This window comes from Laetiporus sulphureus (genome assembly GCF_001632365.1).
Source record: "Laetiporus sulphureus 93-53 unplaced genomic scaffold LAESUscaffold_41, whole genome shotgun sequence".
Classification (NCBI taxonomy): Eukaryota; Fungi; Basidiomycota; class Agaricomycetes; order Polyporales; family Laetiporaceae; genus Laetiporus; species Laetiporus sulphureus.
In genome coordinates, this window is record NW_024468550.1 from 104,569 (window position 1) to 118,105 (window position 13,537).

The window sequence follows — 13,537 nt, forward strand, 5'->3', positions numbered from 1 at the left end:
CGTCAACGGAAGGCATTTCCAATGGTGGCTGTAGGTATACTCAGATGTAAACGAAGAATTCCGTTTTGAAACTGATGGGCTTCGGTTATCAGGTGTTCAGTATATTTCCTATGAAGGGATGATAAAGTATTCAGCAATTGCGCGCCCACCATCTGCGAGAGTCGGTGTTTACCAACGGTTCAAAGTCAAGATTCAGCGCAACAGTGAGCACCACGGCGACGATGCTGCGCGGTCATCTATGAATGTCTATGAGAAAACGGGTACTCACGTTCTTAAAGTGATAACTTCTGTTCGTCCGGTACGAGCTGTGTAGTATGCCACTCAAACTTGACATCTGCATGCGTATGGTACTGCAAGATGTCCAGAATCATGTAAAATATTGTGGATCGCCTACGTGCGTAATCCCGATGTGTTCGGATTGAGCAACGACATATGCTCGAAATGCTGCCCATAGAAGCGGACGCTGATATCATTAACGAGACTGAGGAAAGTAACGATGAAATACGGATCACACATACTGTCACAAATACATTGCTTCTATCCATATATGCACCGCATATAATCTTCGAAATCCCTGTATCATTGCGTGCATCAACGTCTACGGCTGTTCCGGAATGCTGAGCGGTTCTCCTGATTCCGAGCTGGACTGCTGCTGTTTCTCCTTCTGATTCGCGATACGGATCCTACGGCAGAGTGACCTCCAGTGAGCACGACCATATCAAGCATCATCAGCACCATCGTACACTCACTGGTTCCGCGCAATCAGAACTCGCATCGTCCGCTCTCTCTCTCGAGCGGTGCCATGTTTGGCCAGTTGGCGACTCGCGACAGAGTCTACTCAGAATGATCAGCTCCACAGCTCATACTGATGAAGCGATATGCACGACTCACCCCATCTTTGTTGACCACCATTGGCCCAAGCTCGTCAAACATGAACGCTTTTTTCTCGCCCACCTCAATCCTTTCAGCGTCCTGGCCGGCATTCGGTTCAGGGCCGGGTAGGGAATGGTTAGCAGGCACGTCCGCCTCGTTGCTCATGATACGATAGATTATACGACGAGGGTGCAATGATGAGACTTAGGTGGGGGCCTCCTTTCAAGATATATATACGAGCTTGTCCACAAAGCTGAGCATCATAGAAGATCGTAGACCGTATCCAGCACTTCGCGGAGGCACGTGATCGCGACAGATCTATGCGAGCGAGTTGCCTGTCCGGGCCATCCATGTGAGCAACACATGGCACACCTTTGGCAGACGTGCAGATAACTTCAGTCCTCTCCTTCGACCATCCCCATCTCGAGTACCTCTGTGAGCATATATCAGGCGTACTGCGCCTGATCTGCTTTTCTTTATCGCTTCGTTTCTTATCGCATTAGGTCTGCAAGTGCTGGTACGGTTTCACCTCCACATATGAGCTCATCTGGTGCGGCGGATCCGGGAATGAACACTGTTCGCTCCATCTTTGGCTTTCATAGCAGGTCCTCGACTTCGGCGGCATCTGAACAGACACACGAGGATAGCACCCAGGCGAATGCAGATCAGACCCGTCACACAAACGCCGTCCGCCCCAGCGGCAGCCGTTCTTCGCTGCGAAGTGAACGCCCTCACAGGAACAGCCAACGCACCAGTTCACACCACACAACACAGCCGACCTCCCCCTCATCCCATCATGTCTCACACAGCTCTACTCAACACGAGCCCTCTCGCCGGCACTCAGGTCCAGTGGTGTTCTCCGACTACTCTACGCCTGCGATTCCGAACAGCTTGTTCTTCGCCTCGGACTTTATGGTCGGCGCAGGTATGATCGTGTTCCAGTCGGAGACCAGGAAGGTTCTGCTCCTGTATGAGCCAGAGGGCAAGTACTGGTTTTTCCCTAAGGGCAGGAAGGACATCGGCGAGAGCCTTGAGCAGGCTGCACTGCGGGAGGCGTACGAGGAGGTGCTGATCAATAACTGCTCAAAGTCTGAATTGATAACGACGCAGAACCGGCTCAGTCGGGATATCGCGTAGACTTCCTCCCGCTGTTCATTCCCACCAATGCGCCATCTCCACCTGGGGATAGAAGGAGGGTGTATCGCCCGTGTACGGAGCCCATATATGTCACTACGAGGAGTTGGGGCCCGAGGCGGCGTAGGCGGCCTACGGGCGCAGGCGACAATGGCGGCGAGTATTTCACTTACTGGTATGTGGGCCAGATCCCCGCCGATGCTGTCAGTACTTCTTCTGTGACGCTTTGTCTCGGAAGCTCTGATGCGCCATTATAGGTCCACGAGCCCAATACGGGGATGCCGGACGAGCTGGGATACCAATCGCATTTGTTGACCTTTGAAGATGCCGTAGCACGACTGGAACAATGCGGTTTACGCGAGTTTGCCGTCATGTTGGTTGTGGCGTGGAAACTCTGGGAAACGACGGAGACCGAGTTGCAGAAGAGAACTGCTGACGATGGAAACAATCATTCTCAGGATGTATGAACGGATGCTCGGATGTGGGCTTTGATATCTCTGTCGGATGGATTGTTGCTGAGTTAGGTGAGCAGCATTCACTTTGCCTGTGACGTGCCGTGGTTGAAGATACCGGCATATGCAGTCCCTGCACTGTTCTTGTACAATAAATATACCGCTAGATGCATGCCACCTGTATGACCAGTGTCCAAGGCATCTCGGCCCACATGTCGCATTGGCAACGCAGGCCACACACTCACGCGCCCTGCTGTGAGAGTCGCCGAGCCGCATAGAACGATTCCATATGCATTGTCTGATCGGCGTCTAGCAGCGACAATACACTCCGACAGCAACTATACTACACGATACAGGCACGAGAGCGGCGTACAGGCGGTACGGGCTTACTAACAAGCTTACAACGAACGACGAGGGAACGTTATGTATAAGGAATGGCATGCGGACAGCGGTGCTGGTGAGATACGGGGTACAATACATGCGCGTTTCGTGCCAGCGAGCGGAAATATACCATAGAGATGATGAACGATATACTTAATGGAACGAAAGGTGCCTCCCAGAGGCATGATGCGTGTGTCCTACTTACAATAAGAGCAACTTTAGGCCGCGAGAGGTGGATGTATGCAGAGTCCTCCGTATGGGTCATATTGCCCTGCCCGGCAGGGAATACTCGGATATAGAGCGATAGTCTGGCGGCGTGTCTCTGAATGGGTCCACGCTGTCCGCGAGCGATCCCCGCCTTGGGATCTGGTCAGAATACAGGCTGGACGACGCCCTGGATGACCGGTTCGTCGCGAACGCAGCCTCGGGGGCGCGTTCCGGCGCCAATAGCGACGTCGAGCTGCGCAGGTTCTGCCAAGACCGCGATTGCGGCGTCGCCAAGGGGATCGTCGACGACAGCGAGTGTGATTGAGGCGAGCCCGCCAGCGGCTCCGCACTCTGAAGGGCGTCGGACGCGGTGACGCTCGAGCGCACAAGCGGCGAGCGTTCGCGCTCGAACATCGCCCACGATCGGGGCATTGCGTCGACGGAGAGCGTGGAGCGCGTGGCCTTGGGCGGGGGAGGGCGCGCGAGCGTGAGTGCTGTATCGACGCTGGGACTCGAGTAGTGCGACATGCCGCGGAATGCGTCGGCAGCGGTGCGCACGGACTCGATGCCGCCCGCGCTGTCGAATGGGTCCGCGCCGATCCCGAGCACGGAGCCCTGGCTGCTGAAATGCTGCTGCGTGCGCATGCGCCCGAGCGCCTCGGCGCGCATGCGCCGGCTCCTCCAGCGTACGAAGTAGAGCAGGGCGACGGAGAGACAGAGCGCGCCGATGATGCTGCCGACGGCCGCGCCTGCGATCGTGGCGCGTCTGAGCCCTGCGCTGCTGAGCGATGCATCAGCGATCGTGATGTTGTTGCCGCGATCGGCATACTCGGATACCTACCTGCTGTTTGCTCCTACGCTCGAGGAGTTCGCCGTGCCTCCTGCATAGAGCGAGGTCGAGGAAGTAGATGATGCACTTGATGTGCTCGGTATCGCGATGGTCAGAGAGATTATCGAAGATGGCGGATCGGTCTCGGTCGACGTGTTCAGACCAATGGCACCCGAATCATCACTGTTACATATAATGTTCAGTCTGATGTGATGGATCGGGTGCGTCTCGGCTAACGTACCTTGATGAAATGGAAGATGTGGCAGGGCCTCCAGTGGACGTCGGCGACTGAGTCGAGAGCGGAAGACTTTCCTGCACAGGCTCTGTTGATGTAGCAACGGATGTTTCAGTGCTGAACGCAGTCGAAGTAGATGTGCTCGGTGCTAGGACAAAAGCCGTGCTCGAGGGTGTCGGGGAGCCGGTTGGTGTAAAGGTACTAGACGGGAAAATAGAGATGCTGAAGGAACCAGATGAAGGAGGCGGAGGTGGTGGTGGGGCGTTGCTGGAACTGACGCTGTTAAGGGGCAGTGTTAAAGCAGCTCGGACGGGAAAGCGTACCACTTACATAGCAGAGGAGCTGAACGTATCTGATGTGACAAAGCTTGTAACTTCCGAAGTACTGAGGCAGGCTTAGTGGGAACGCAGTCATTGCCGTTGCATTAAACTTACGGAGATGCAAGAGAGGCCGTTGTAGAAGAGGAGGACGACGTGGGATCGGTAAAAACCAGCGCAGGCGAGTCACTCGAAGTGGATGTACTCATGTTGCTGGTCGTAGAGGGGAGGTTTGAGGAGGCTAGATCGCTGGTAACCGAGGGTACGGAGGCGTCAAAGCAGAGTGAGACCGTCGCAGTATATGCACTTTCGCTCGCTGCCGCTGAGCTTGACGATGCAGAGAGACTGTAAAAAGCCGAGCCAGAGATACAAGGGCTGCCTGACGCCGACACAGAGGCCATACAAGGGGTTCAGCCCGGAAGAAAGGAATGGCAGGATACAAGTCCGAGCTGGCACTCGGTGAGCCGAAAAGCTCGCCAGGAGCGATCAGCTGCAATATATCCACCAGGCGCAGGCTCAAAGCCGAAGAGAAAATCTAGACGATGTGGTGGAGAAGAAGAACTCAGACAAGAGAAAGCAGCATCGCAACAGCTGGACAGAGTCAGAACTGGCAGTGCTTCATGGTGATCTGGAGGAGAGAGATCCCGTCTCATTCACGGTCCTTGGGATCACGTTGTCGCGATCAAAAAGAGCTGGACAATGCCGGCCGCAGCAGATCCGCGCAATTATGCAGATTCAGTCAGGGGAGCCCGCCGTCTCAGGGCGAACGATTGCAGAGAGCCGAGGGCTAAGCGAACGAGTCCGCGAACGGCAAGCGAGCAAAGCGTTGTGGCAGCGGCGGATGAGCGCCGCGGCGGCGAGCGGAAACGACGTTCGCACCCATTGAGACAAGGCGACGTCGACCCCTGATGTTGGGAAGAAGAAACAAGCTCGCAACGGAGATTGGAACAACAAGACAAGAGACAGGATAAAAGCGGGGGGCTGCGGGCTCGGACGATACCATGGGTAAGGGACAGTTTATCAGCAATGGCTCTAGATTCACTTTCGTGCCACTTTCACTGCCAGTCTTGTGCGAGCTTTGTATTCAAGAAACACCACAATACGACAAAACTTCTGCTTGTGTGAGACCGAGTAGCCGAGTCAATAAATACGTCGAGCAACTACCACACTAGCGACGGGCAGGACCTGCCCACCACCATTACGAAAAGCACCGGCACGCCAGGGGACGGGATATAAATAACAGCAACGACAAGTTAGCATAGCTCAGTTGGAAAACAAACGCGGTCGAGACATAGTGGGCAGATGAGGCGATCAGGAATGTGCGCGGATGGCAGCGATCTCGTCTTCGCTGAAACCCATCTCGCTCAGGCGGGCATGCAACGATGGAGGAATCCCTCGCGGGATGCCATCTAGTCTACACGTAAAGTCAGTACCGTGGCAACGTTAATCAGATAGGTGATTGACGGACCCAACATGGACGTGAATTTGGTGCTACGAACAGAGTGAGACATGATAGGGAATGAATGTGGGCTTTCCGTACCTTGAAGTTCCACGGAAGAGTAATGCTCGGGTCGCCCTTCAAAAGTGCCGCGGGCGCTTTGGACATTGTCATCGCCCAGGCCGGGGGCAAGCCGTTGTAACTGCAAATAGTCAGGCCTCCGAAACGCACGATTCAGCGGGGCCGGCGTACTGCTCGTCTACGTGCATGTTGTGCTGGAATGGACCGATTAGCACGCGACATGCGAGTATAACCGCGGAGCGTACCTGCACATTCCAAGGACCCGAGATCTGCGGCTCCTCAGTGCCGTCACCAGATACCGTGTTCCGACGCTGGCACCACAGAGGCTTCACTAATGGCAAGCATGCGTCCACCCTCGTACTCTCCCGCTCAAGCGCCGCTAGGGAATGCCTGTTCTTCTCGGGCTTACTTGCAGACTTACCGTCTTCGGCAAGCTGTGCAGACCATGACGCCGGCAGCCCATTCATACTTGTATCGGCGCCCGTGAGCAAAAGCGCAACAGCTCAGCCGTCAACGAGATACCCACTGCTCGTCCACATGCATGGTGTGCTGCAGAGCCTATGTTTAGAGCGCACGCACATGGCGGACCTAGTCTCTCATACCTGGAAGTTCCATGGAAACGAGATTGACGGATCGCCGTCGATGCTGAGCGACTTTGGGCGGACCAACGGCTTGATGTGATCACGGAGACTGGAGGCTCGGCGGACACCCTTGCCTGGGAGCATGGACTCTGTCGTCGGCGAAGAGGGTTGTGGGTTGTCGAAGGTCCAGAATCCGGATACTCTCCTCTTCCTCATGAAGAGAGTCGTCATCTCTGCCCGGGTTGGCAGCCGCAGAGCCCCTTGACGACGCCGGCGCTGTCGACTGGCGGTGCAATTGTCTTGGTCTCTGAAGTGGTCGGGGCGGTCAACTGCCACTCGCAGACAATGTGGGCTCGCAGCACAGCAAAGGTGAGAGACGGAAGAGGCGCGAATCCAAATCTGAATGCATCCGCGCTATGACTGATGAGCGTCCCATGCCAGCGACCGTGTGAGACGAATCTGATGTGAGGATGCGTGGCACGATCACGTGTTCACATGTCGCGACGGCACGGGCCAAATAACACGTCAATAACGCGCAGGAAATTACCTAATCCTTGGTGACGCCCCAGCGCGCGCGTTCGTGGCTGATTGCTCTTCCCCTTTCCCTCCATCTCCTCCCGCACTCTTCCTCGACCATGTCTGTGCCGTTCCCCCCTTCTCCAGAGAGCAGGTCAGCGCATTGTTTTGTATTTTCGTCGTCGCCACGATTCTGACGATGCTATCAGCCTCGGCAACTCGAGCGTCGACAGCTCGGGCATCACCACCCGCGCACAGCATCGCAAACGCGTCCTCTCAGGCGCCGACGAGGAGCCAGCGGTGCCGCAGCGGCCCTGGAAGATCTCGAGAGTAAAGTCGTGGTATCTGCAGCGCGAGCGGAGCATATCGCACGATCTGAGCGTCAGTTGTCGTGCGACTTATCGGATCCAATTGTGTGGCCCCTGACGCGCGTCCGTTCCGTGCCCTAGTACGACCGCATGCCCAGCGTTTCGCGCGAAGATGGCGACTACGACGGAGACTATTTCTCGTCGGAGCTGCCACCGGCTACGCCGCGGTCGCGTTTCGTCAGCCCAGCCCCCTCTGAGCGGTCGCTGTCGCGGCGGCCGTCGATTTCCGGCTTGTCCGAGGGTATGGGTCTCATGCGGACCCTGTCGTCCAGCTCGCTCTCCGACCTTCGCTCCCCAGTCGTTCAGCCCCCAGTGCCTGAATCCGCCTCCAACCATCTCCGCAGCGGCAAATTCGTCATCGACTTTTCTGTCAGCGATGAGGTGCTCAAGGCCGGCGCTTATCCCGTGAGCTGGTCAGAGAACAACTACATGGTGTTTGGCCGTGGCAACCGTGTGCACTACAAAAATTTTTCCGCCAATGAGGAGATCAGTCAGGTCTGCAAAGTCCCCGAAGGGCTGGGAAATCTGCGAGCAGTGCAATGTGGTGGGAAGGACCAGAGGAATAATGTTGCAATCATCACCATGAAGGGGATCATTCAAATATGGGACCTGTCAACAAAGAAAATGACGCTCAGCTGGCCGACGAAGAGGACCCCTACCGTCATGCATTGGAATGGACCCATTCTCTCGGTGGGAGGAGAGCGTGGATCGATCCGCCACTTCGACACTCGCATTCATGAAGCAAGAAAACCCGTGAACCCGGTACATAAAGTGACGCGTCACCAGTTAAAGATCTCTAGCCTCTTGTGGAATCCCGACGGGGGCTTTTTCGCTAGTGGTGACGAAGGCGGGACCGTGCACGTCTGGGACTCAAGGCAGAAAGCCCCGTTGGAAGTGGGGGAGCTGGTCCAGCGGCGTAGGAAGATGCAGCATGTGGGCGCAGTCACGGTACGTTGCCTGAACATATGTGTCGGTGGATGGGTCCCTAATATTACGCCTCCCTCTTTTCGTTGTGTCGCCGATAGGCTCTCGCTTGGTGCCCGTGGCAGTCGAAGCTTCTGGCCAGCGGCGACTCAGCTCCTGATGCCACGGGGACCATCTGTGTCTGGAACATCAACAACACGTCCTCATCGCAGCCCAACTACCCGATGAAGCTCGAGCTCGACGCCCAAGTTACGTCTTTGCATTTTTCCGCCCACTGCAAGGAGCTGCTCAGCACGCACGGTCCGGGAAAGTCCACGCCCGCGCCGCCGCCGTCTGTCCAGCTCGACTCACACTCGTTCCCGAACGAGACTATGCCATCGCGCATTGCCAACTCCGTCGTCGTCCACGCGATCCCATCGCTGCGGCAGGTCGTCAAGCTCGAGGCCGCCAAGGTCAATATCGCCGGCAGCGTGATGAGCCCGAACGGCCAGCGGATCGTGCTCGCCATCCCGGAGGAGTCCAAGCTGAAGGTGTGGGACGTGTGGGGGAAGGTGAAGGAATTGAAAAGAACCTCGAGCTCACTGACTCTCCAAATCAGATGATACCCGGCTCTATGCACATAACAGACCAGGTTTTGGTAGGTCAATTTAATGTTTTCAAGCGTCCGGTCAGAACCATGCATGCCTCTTGTTCTGTAACACTATGATAGTTCGTTCTCACATACAACGGCTGACTATCCTTATGCCACTCTTATCACTTAATCAAGAACCCTGTGCCCTTCCCACAATTCTCTACGACGGCCTCTCTGATAGTTATCTGGTTTTTGTCGAACCTCACGATACTGTCCCCCCTACATCGTCGCCGTCGAGGACAACCTATTTTGCCTTCACGCTTGTAGGGATTTCACTCCAATGTTCGTAGCACCTTATCCGCCGAGGAAAAAATGGAATTGTGTTTCCCATCATTATTGTGCGCGAGAGCGAGTCATGAGCAGTGAGATGCAATGGACAGCGTAACCAGAACGTAGATGTGCTGTATAGTAAAACCATAGAAAGCATGTCCGATGAAGCATGACGACCAATGCACAAAGCGGGTATATGAGATATAGATTAAGACATAGAGATGGTCCCATTCGAACCGACACTTTGACGCCGGAACGTTCGCTCCTCAATGGATCTACATTCGGCGAGCAGCTTGACGATGGCTGGCCGGCCGCTCGCACTGCGGATGAATGGAGTCTATAAGAGGATCGCATTAAAATCTGAACCGGCATTATACAAGGAGGCGAAACAAACCTTCAGCAGTTCATCTGGATCTGGTCGTGACAAGCTTGGCCGCGAACATAGATGCAAGAAATCGTGGAAAGATCGTGAATAAATTTCGGGTTGATTAAGTGGTGGCCAACGGTCAGCAGCTTGACTCGCGTCAGTGATGTCGGAGAAGGGAGGCTCGGTTTGCGCCAGCTCCCAAACGGTGGCGCCCAGCGACCATACGTCAACTTTCAAAGCATTATACGGACATCTGTCGAGCATAATTCAGCAAGGCCTCATACGGGGCAGCTACGGACTGCACGCACCTTCTCATCTCAGGAGCCTAAGGGTCGAATGAAGATGGTCAGCACACACTCAGCTTAAGATTGCGCATGACGCACCTGGAAATAAATAACGCCTACTGCATCGGTACATAATGGCTCCTCCGGGGAGACTCGGACGGCATTCGAGAAATCGGCTATAGAAGAACAATATCAGCTCAGCGACGATGAAACAATCAAACGAGTTGATGCACCAAGCTTGACAACACCCGCACTGTTCACCAACAGATTATCTGACCTCAAATCTCGATGTGCTATACCTAATCTCTGCAGATAACTTAGAGCATGCAAAACCTGCGCACGAGTGAGCCGCAAATTCTTCAACACCATGAGCAAACCGTCCACTTACATCGCTCGCGAACTGGGCTATCGGCTTCTCATGCACGACGATGCCCCCCTCCACCAATATAAGGATGTCCGCCAAACTCCGCTCCATCAGCTCCATCTTCATCCATAGTGCATCCTCCACAATGTCCACGAGCACCTCGTCCATCGTTAGCACATTCGGATGTCGTACATCCCGCATCAGCCTCAGCTCCCTCCGAAGATCAAGCAACTTCGGCGAGCCGCTCGGCAGCAGAGGCACGTTCTTGATAGCGACATAGGTTGCATTCGCATCCGCCTCCTCCGATCCCTTCGCTTTCCCCTTCGCAGGCGCCAGGACTCGTGCCGCATACACACTCCCGCTATCTCCCTCCCCCACCTCTCTCAGGTCCCCATACAGCGCGCGGGGATCCACCGTCTCGTCAATAAACTCCGACAGCGGCGCCACCACTTCGGAGACCCATCCAGGATACCGCGGTGCAGGCGTCGAGGGAGATTGGCTGGGAGAGATTGACGGCTCGTAGAGCACACCTGTTGCAATAATGTCGTCAATGAGGACAGATGGACGTTGTAATACCCCCAAGTCCAAATCCAGATCGATATCGAGGTCGAGCTGGATTTCCGGAAGCGGGCTCTTTCCCTTGTCCAGCCGCGCAGGGCTGACACGTTCATGGTCGTTCTCCGCTGACGCGAACGTTGTTGAGATGCGCGGAGACGGCGCCGGAGACACCTTGGTATACGCGGAGCTTGGCGTTGACCCAGACCCAAACGCAGTCGTCGACACGCTCGAACCGCTCGACCGTGATGCCGAGCTCACAGTTGATTGAGAGCGGTGACTAGCACTATCCGCCTTATCTGCCATCGGAAGCGTCGAGTTGATCAGAAACGCAGATTGCCTCTGCCCACCCTCCTCCCCAGTCTTCTTCGTAGGCGACGCGACGATATTGCCCCGCGCGCTACGCGCGATTGACCCCTGAACGATGGTCGCCGGGACTACGGTCATCGTCGACAAATCCGAATCGCGGTTCTCCTTGTCCCGTCTGCGCACCTGCAATGTGCCGTCCTCCTCCTCGGATCCGATCCCGTTGTCACTGGCACTATCATCGAAGCGAGTTGGAGTACGGGGATGAAGAAGATGCGGTTCCGGGTACTCGTGCTCTGGTGTCCGTGGCATCCAGGACGACGCGCTCGTCGAGGTTGTCGTTAGAGCAGATGAAGACTGAGGCTTCGGCAGCGACTCGACGCTGGTGCTTGATCCCGCGCTCGGTGCTGGACGCACCATGTCCATAACCTCCTGCCACAGCGGGCTCGACTTGTTGGCTGACGGTGGTGGTGAGTTCTGCGCCGACGATGATGATGGGGAGGCTCGTGGTGGCAACTCATACAGGGGTATAGGCTTTTGCGGAGGTAAATTACGATGCGTGGATGACGTACGTGAGTGCGACCTCGCGCGTAGACGCACAGATGCTGGCGTGCGACTCGGTGCACTAGCAGATTGTGAAGTGGAGTGAGGTAATCTTGGTCTTGCAGCAGGAACGTCGGGTGAAGAACTCTCAGGTGGAATGATTGAGAACAAAGATTCAGACCAACTAGATAGATCGCCCAGACCGTCCCTTTGTAGCGACAACCTCGGTGCTGCCCTCGATGAGGAGGACGAAGAGGAAGAAGGCCCTGCCACAGCTGAAGTACTACCTCCCACAGCCATCCGTATTGCTGCCTTCTCGTCAAGAGGGAGCCCAGAGGATCCCTGCGCTCGCAATCCTTCATTCACATCCTGCAGTGGCGCACCTTGCTTCGGAGACGTGTACGCCGGCGGTGGCGATGGCAACGAGCCATAAGACTCGTTCACAACGTGGTACGCACGCCTTGGGGGCGTGTTGGGAACTGGATCCTTCGTGGAAACTGAAACTGAACTCGACGACGACGACGATTCCGTTAAGACAGGCACAGGCACCAGCCGCATTGGCGGTGATAATGAGCGCGCGAACCGCGCGGCAGACCTGCTCTCCGCATCGGATGTCACCAGCTCTGAGGTTGAGGATGCTGCACGCGACGAATTGCGATAGTGTGAGCGCGATGCAGACGTACCGGATGAAAGCGACGTTTGAGACATCGATGCGGCCGACATCCCGCGATAAATCGCGGACGGTGGATTGCTGGCAAGTATTGTGTTACGGTCACTGTTGGCAAGTATTGTGTTACGATCATTGTTGAAAGAATAGATCGACTTGACATTCGTCCGCGTCGCCGCTCGACGCGCCTGTATTGTGGCTATCTCCTCTTCGTTTAGCCCCATTTCCGCGAGTCGTGCTGACCACGTCGGCGGCATGCCGTTGCAACTTCGATCGAGTCAGCACCTCTGCTGCGTATATCTAATCTATCCCAACTCACTTTTCGTCGACATGCAAGTTATGCTGTAGACTGCTGGTGAGACAAGCGGTTGTTGGAAAGCGAGCATCGTACCTGGAAGTTCCACGGGAGCGAGATGGATGGATCGTCCGCTGGTTCGGGAGGTTGTAGGTCCATAGGATCCGTCTCTGGAGACTTGGGTGTCTTTGGCCGCCGTCCAAAGCTGGACAGTTTCTGAAGGCTCTTCCTGAGTCCTGCAGGTTCCGGAGATACAGCAGACGAGGATGAAGTGGTGGACATGGTCATGCGACTCGGCGCGTGCGACGGAGATGGCGATGGGCTGCGAGGATACTTGGAGTACTGGGAGTACAAAGGAGCCTGCTGCGGAGAAGTTAACAAGTCCTGGGGTAAGGAATGATTGAGCGAAGGAAGGGATGGATTGCAGGCGTAGAGCGGGTCCTTGGGCGGTGGAGGGGGCGGCTTGGCGCTTGGGGAGAACTTGAATACGTTGAAGGAGGAAAAGCGAGAGTTCTGGCGGCTGCTGGACGCTGTTGCCATCGTCGTCGGCGATGAGCTCGCGCGCGCTGGAGCGCTATGAAATGAGCGACTAGCTGTCTCGCTTTGTTTCGCGGCGCTGTGTTGTAGTGTTCACGCTCCGAAAGCGCTAACGGTCAGCGGAGTTCAAATGTCCACTGACTCAGCCTACCCAGGATCCTGTCAAGTGTTTCAGAGTGCTTTTAACGCATACAATTCCGGGCAAGTTCCCCGCGTAATGTCGATTCGAGCACTGCTTCTACGCTTATTCTGATACGGTTCGGCAAAAGCGATGCATTTCCACCATGTGCCAACAGCCAAGAGCCGTACAACGTCGCCCGCTCGAAAATAGCGGTGATATCGACCAGTGCTGAGGAGTGGTCCGAAGCAAGAACGAAAGTCA

The 13,537-nt window shown here is 55.7% G+C and overlaps 7 protein-coding genes across 7 annotated transcripts; 2 read left to right on the forward strand and 5 right to left on the reverse strand.

Annotated features, from left to right (window-relative positions):
• Positions 1-487: 487 nt before the first annotated feature.
• Positions 488-1,113, reverse strand: LAESUDRAFT_729319 (uncharacterized protein). Its single transcript, XM_040909614.1, has 3 exons — positions 892-1,113; positions 750-834; positions 488-683 (listed from the first exon to the last, which is right to left on the reverse strand). Exons 1-2 carry the CDS (start codon positions 1,036-1,038, stop codon positions 763-765), a joined length of 219 nt encoding a protein of 72 aa, XP_040761024.1. The 5' UTR covers positions 1,039-1,113; the 3' UTR covers positions 488-683; positions 750-762.
• Positions 1,114-1,440: 327 nt separating this feature from the next.
• On the forward strand, positions 1,441-2,693 carry LAESUDRAFT_704887 (uncharacterized protein; the record flags this gene model as incomplete). Its single annotated transcript, XM_040906566.1, has 4 exons — positions 1,441-1,938; positions 1,995-2,210; positions 2,265-2,531; positions 2,590-2,693. 3 exons carry the CDS (start codon positions 1,441-1,443, stop codon positions 2,472-2,474), a joined length of 924 nt encoding a protein of 307 aa, XP_040761025.1. The 3' UTR covers positions 2,475-2,531; positions 2,590-2,693.
• A 225-nt stretch (positions 2,694-2,918) lies between these two features.
• LAESUDRAFT_372294 (uncharacterized protein) lies at positions 2,919-5,022 on the reverse strand. The gene is made up of 5 exons (XM_040902214.1): positions 4,546-5,022; positions 4,442-4,495; positions 4,118-4,390; positions 3,889-4,059; positions 2,919-3,828 (listed from the first exon to the last, which is right to left on the reverse strand). Exons 1-5 carry the CDS (start codon positions 4,827-4,829, stop codon positions 3,102-3,104), a joined length of 1,509 nt encoding a protein of 502 aa, XP_040761026.1. The 5' UTR covers positions 4,830-5,022; the 3' UTR covers positions 2,919-3,101.
• Positions 5,023-5,474: 452 nt separating this feature from the next.
• On the reverse strand, positions 5,475-7,010 carry LAESUDRAFT_729322 (uncharacterized protein). The gene is made up of 7 exons (XM_040909615.1): positions 6,550-7,010; positions 6,474-6,496; positions 6,193-6,415; positions 6,119-6,141; positions 5,969-6,068; positions 5,897-5,919; positions 5,475-5,842 (listed from the first exon to the last, which is right to left on the reverse strand). Exons 1-7 carry the CDS (start codon positions 6,757-6,759, stop codon positions 5,740-5,742), a joined length of 705 nt encoding a protein of 234 aa, XP_040761027.1. The 5' UTR covers positions 6,760-7,010; the 3' UTR covers positions 5,475-5,739.
• A 654-nt stretch (positions 7,011-7,664) lies between these two features.
• LAESUDRAFT_659979 (WD40 repeat-like protein) lies at positions 7,665-8,938 on the forward strand (the record flags this gene model as incomplete). Its single annotated transcript, XM_040904839.1, has 2 exons — positions 7,665-8,360; positions 8,438-8,938. The coding sequence occupies 2 exons, from the start codon at positions 7,665-7,667 to the stop codon at positions 8,936-8,938; spliced, it is 1,197 nt and encodes a 398-aa protein (XP_040761028.1).
• A 507-nt stretch (positions 8,939-9,445) lies between these two features.
• On the reverse strand, positions 9,446-11,113 carry LAESUDRAFT_659986 (kinase-like protein; the record flags this gene model as incomplete). Its single annotated transcript, XM_040904840.1, has 6 exons — positions 9,446-9,574; positions 9,632-9,857; positions 9,913-9,929; positions 9,988-10,064; positions 10,122-10,221; positions 10,277-11,113. The coding sequence occupies 6 exons, from the start codon at positions 11,111-11,113 to the stop codon at positions 9,446-9,448; spliced, it is 1,386 nt and encodes a 461-aa protein (XP_040761029.1).
• A 1,342-nt stretch (positions 11,114-12,455) lies between these two features.
• Positions 12,456-13,356, reverse strand: LAESUDRAFT_372328 (uncharacterized protein). The gene is made up of 2 exons (XM_040902215.1): positions 12,643-13,356; positions 12,456-12,590 (listed from the first exon to the last, which is right to left on the reverse strand). Exon 1 carries the CDS (start codon positions 13,156-13,158, stop codon positions 12,661-12,663), a length of 498 nt encoding a protein of 165 aa, XP_040761030.1. The 5' UTR covers positions 13,159-13,356; the 3' UTR covers positions 12,456-12,590; positions 12,643-12,660.
• Positions 13,357-13,537: the final 181 nt, after the last annotated feature.

Coding starts and splice junctions, on each gene's coding strand:
- LAESUDRAFT_729319 (XM_040909614.1), bottom strand. CDS start 1,038: ATGAGCAACGAGGCGGACGTGCCTGCTAACCATTCCCTACCCGGCCCT. Junction 835..891: donor TGGTGGTCAACAAAGATGGG/GTGAGTCGTGCA, acceptor CATTCTGAGTAG/ACTCTGTCGCGAGTCGCCAA.
- LAESUDRAFT_372294 (XM_040902214.1), bottom strand. CDS start 4,829: ATGGCCTCTGTGTCGGCGTCAGGCAGCCCTTGTATCTCTGGCTCGGCT. Junction 4,391..4,441: donor ACGTTCAGCTCCTCTGCTAT/GTAAGTGGTACG, acceptor GCCCCTTAACAG/CGTCAGTTCCAGCAACGCCC. Junction 4,060..4,117: donor ACATCTTCCATTTCATCAAG/GTACGTTAGCCG, acceptor TATATGTAACAG/TGATGATTCGGGTGCCATTG.
- LAESUDRAFT_729322 (XM_040909615.1), bottom strand. CDS start 6,759: ATGACGACTCTCTTCATGAGGAAGAGGAGAGTATCCGGATTCTGGACC. Junction 6,497..6,549: donor CGTTTCCATGGAACTTCCAG/GTATGAGAGACT, acceptor TAGGCTCTGCAG/CACACCATGCATGTGGACGA. Junction 6,142..6,192: donor CGGGTCCTTGGAATGTGCAG/GTACGCTCCGCG, acceptor GGTCCATTCCAG/CACAACATGCACGTAGACGA.
- LAESUDRAFT_372328 (XM_040902215.1), bottom strand. CDS start 13,158: ATGGCAACAGCGTCCAGCAGCCGCCAGAACTCTCGCTTTTCCTCCTTC.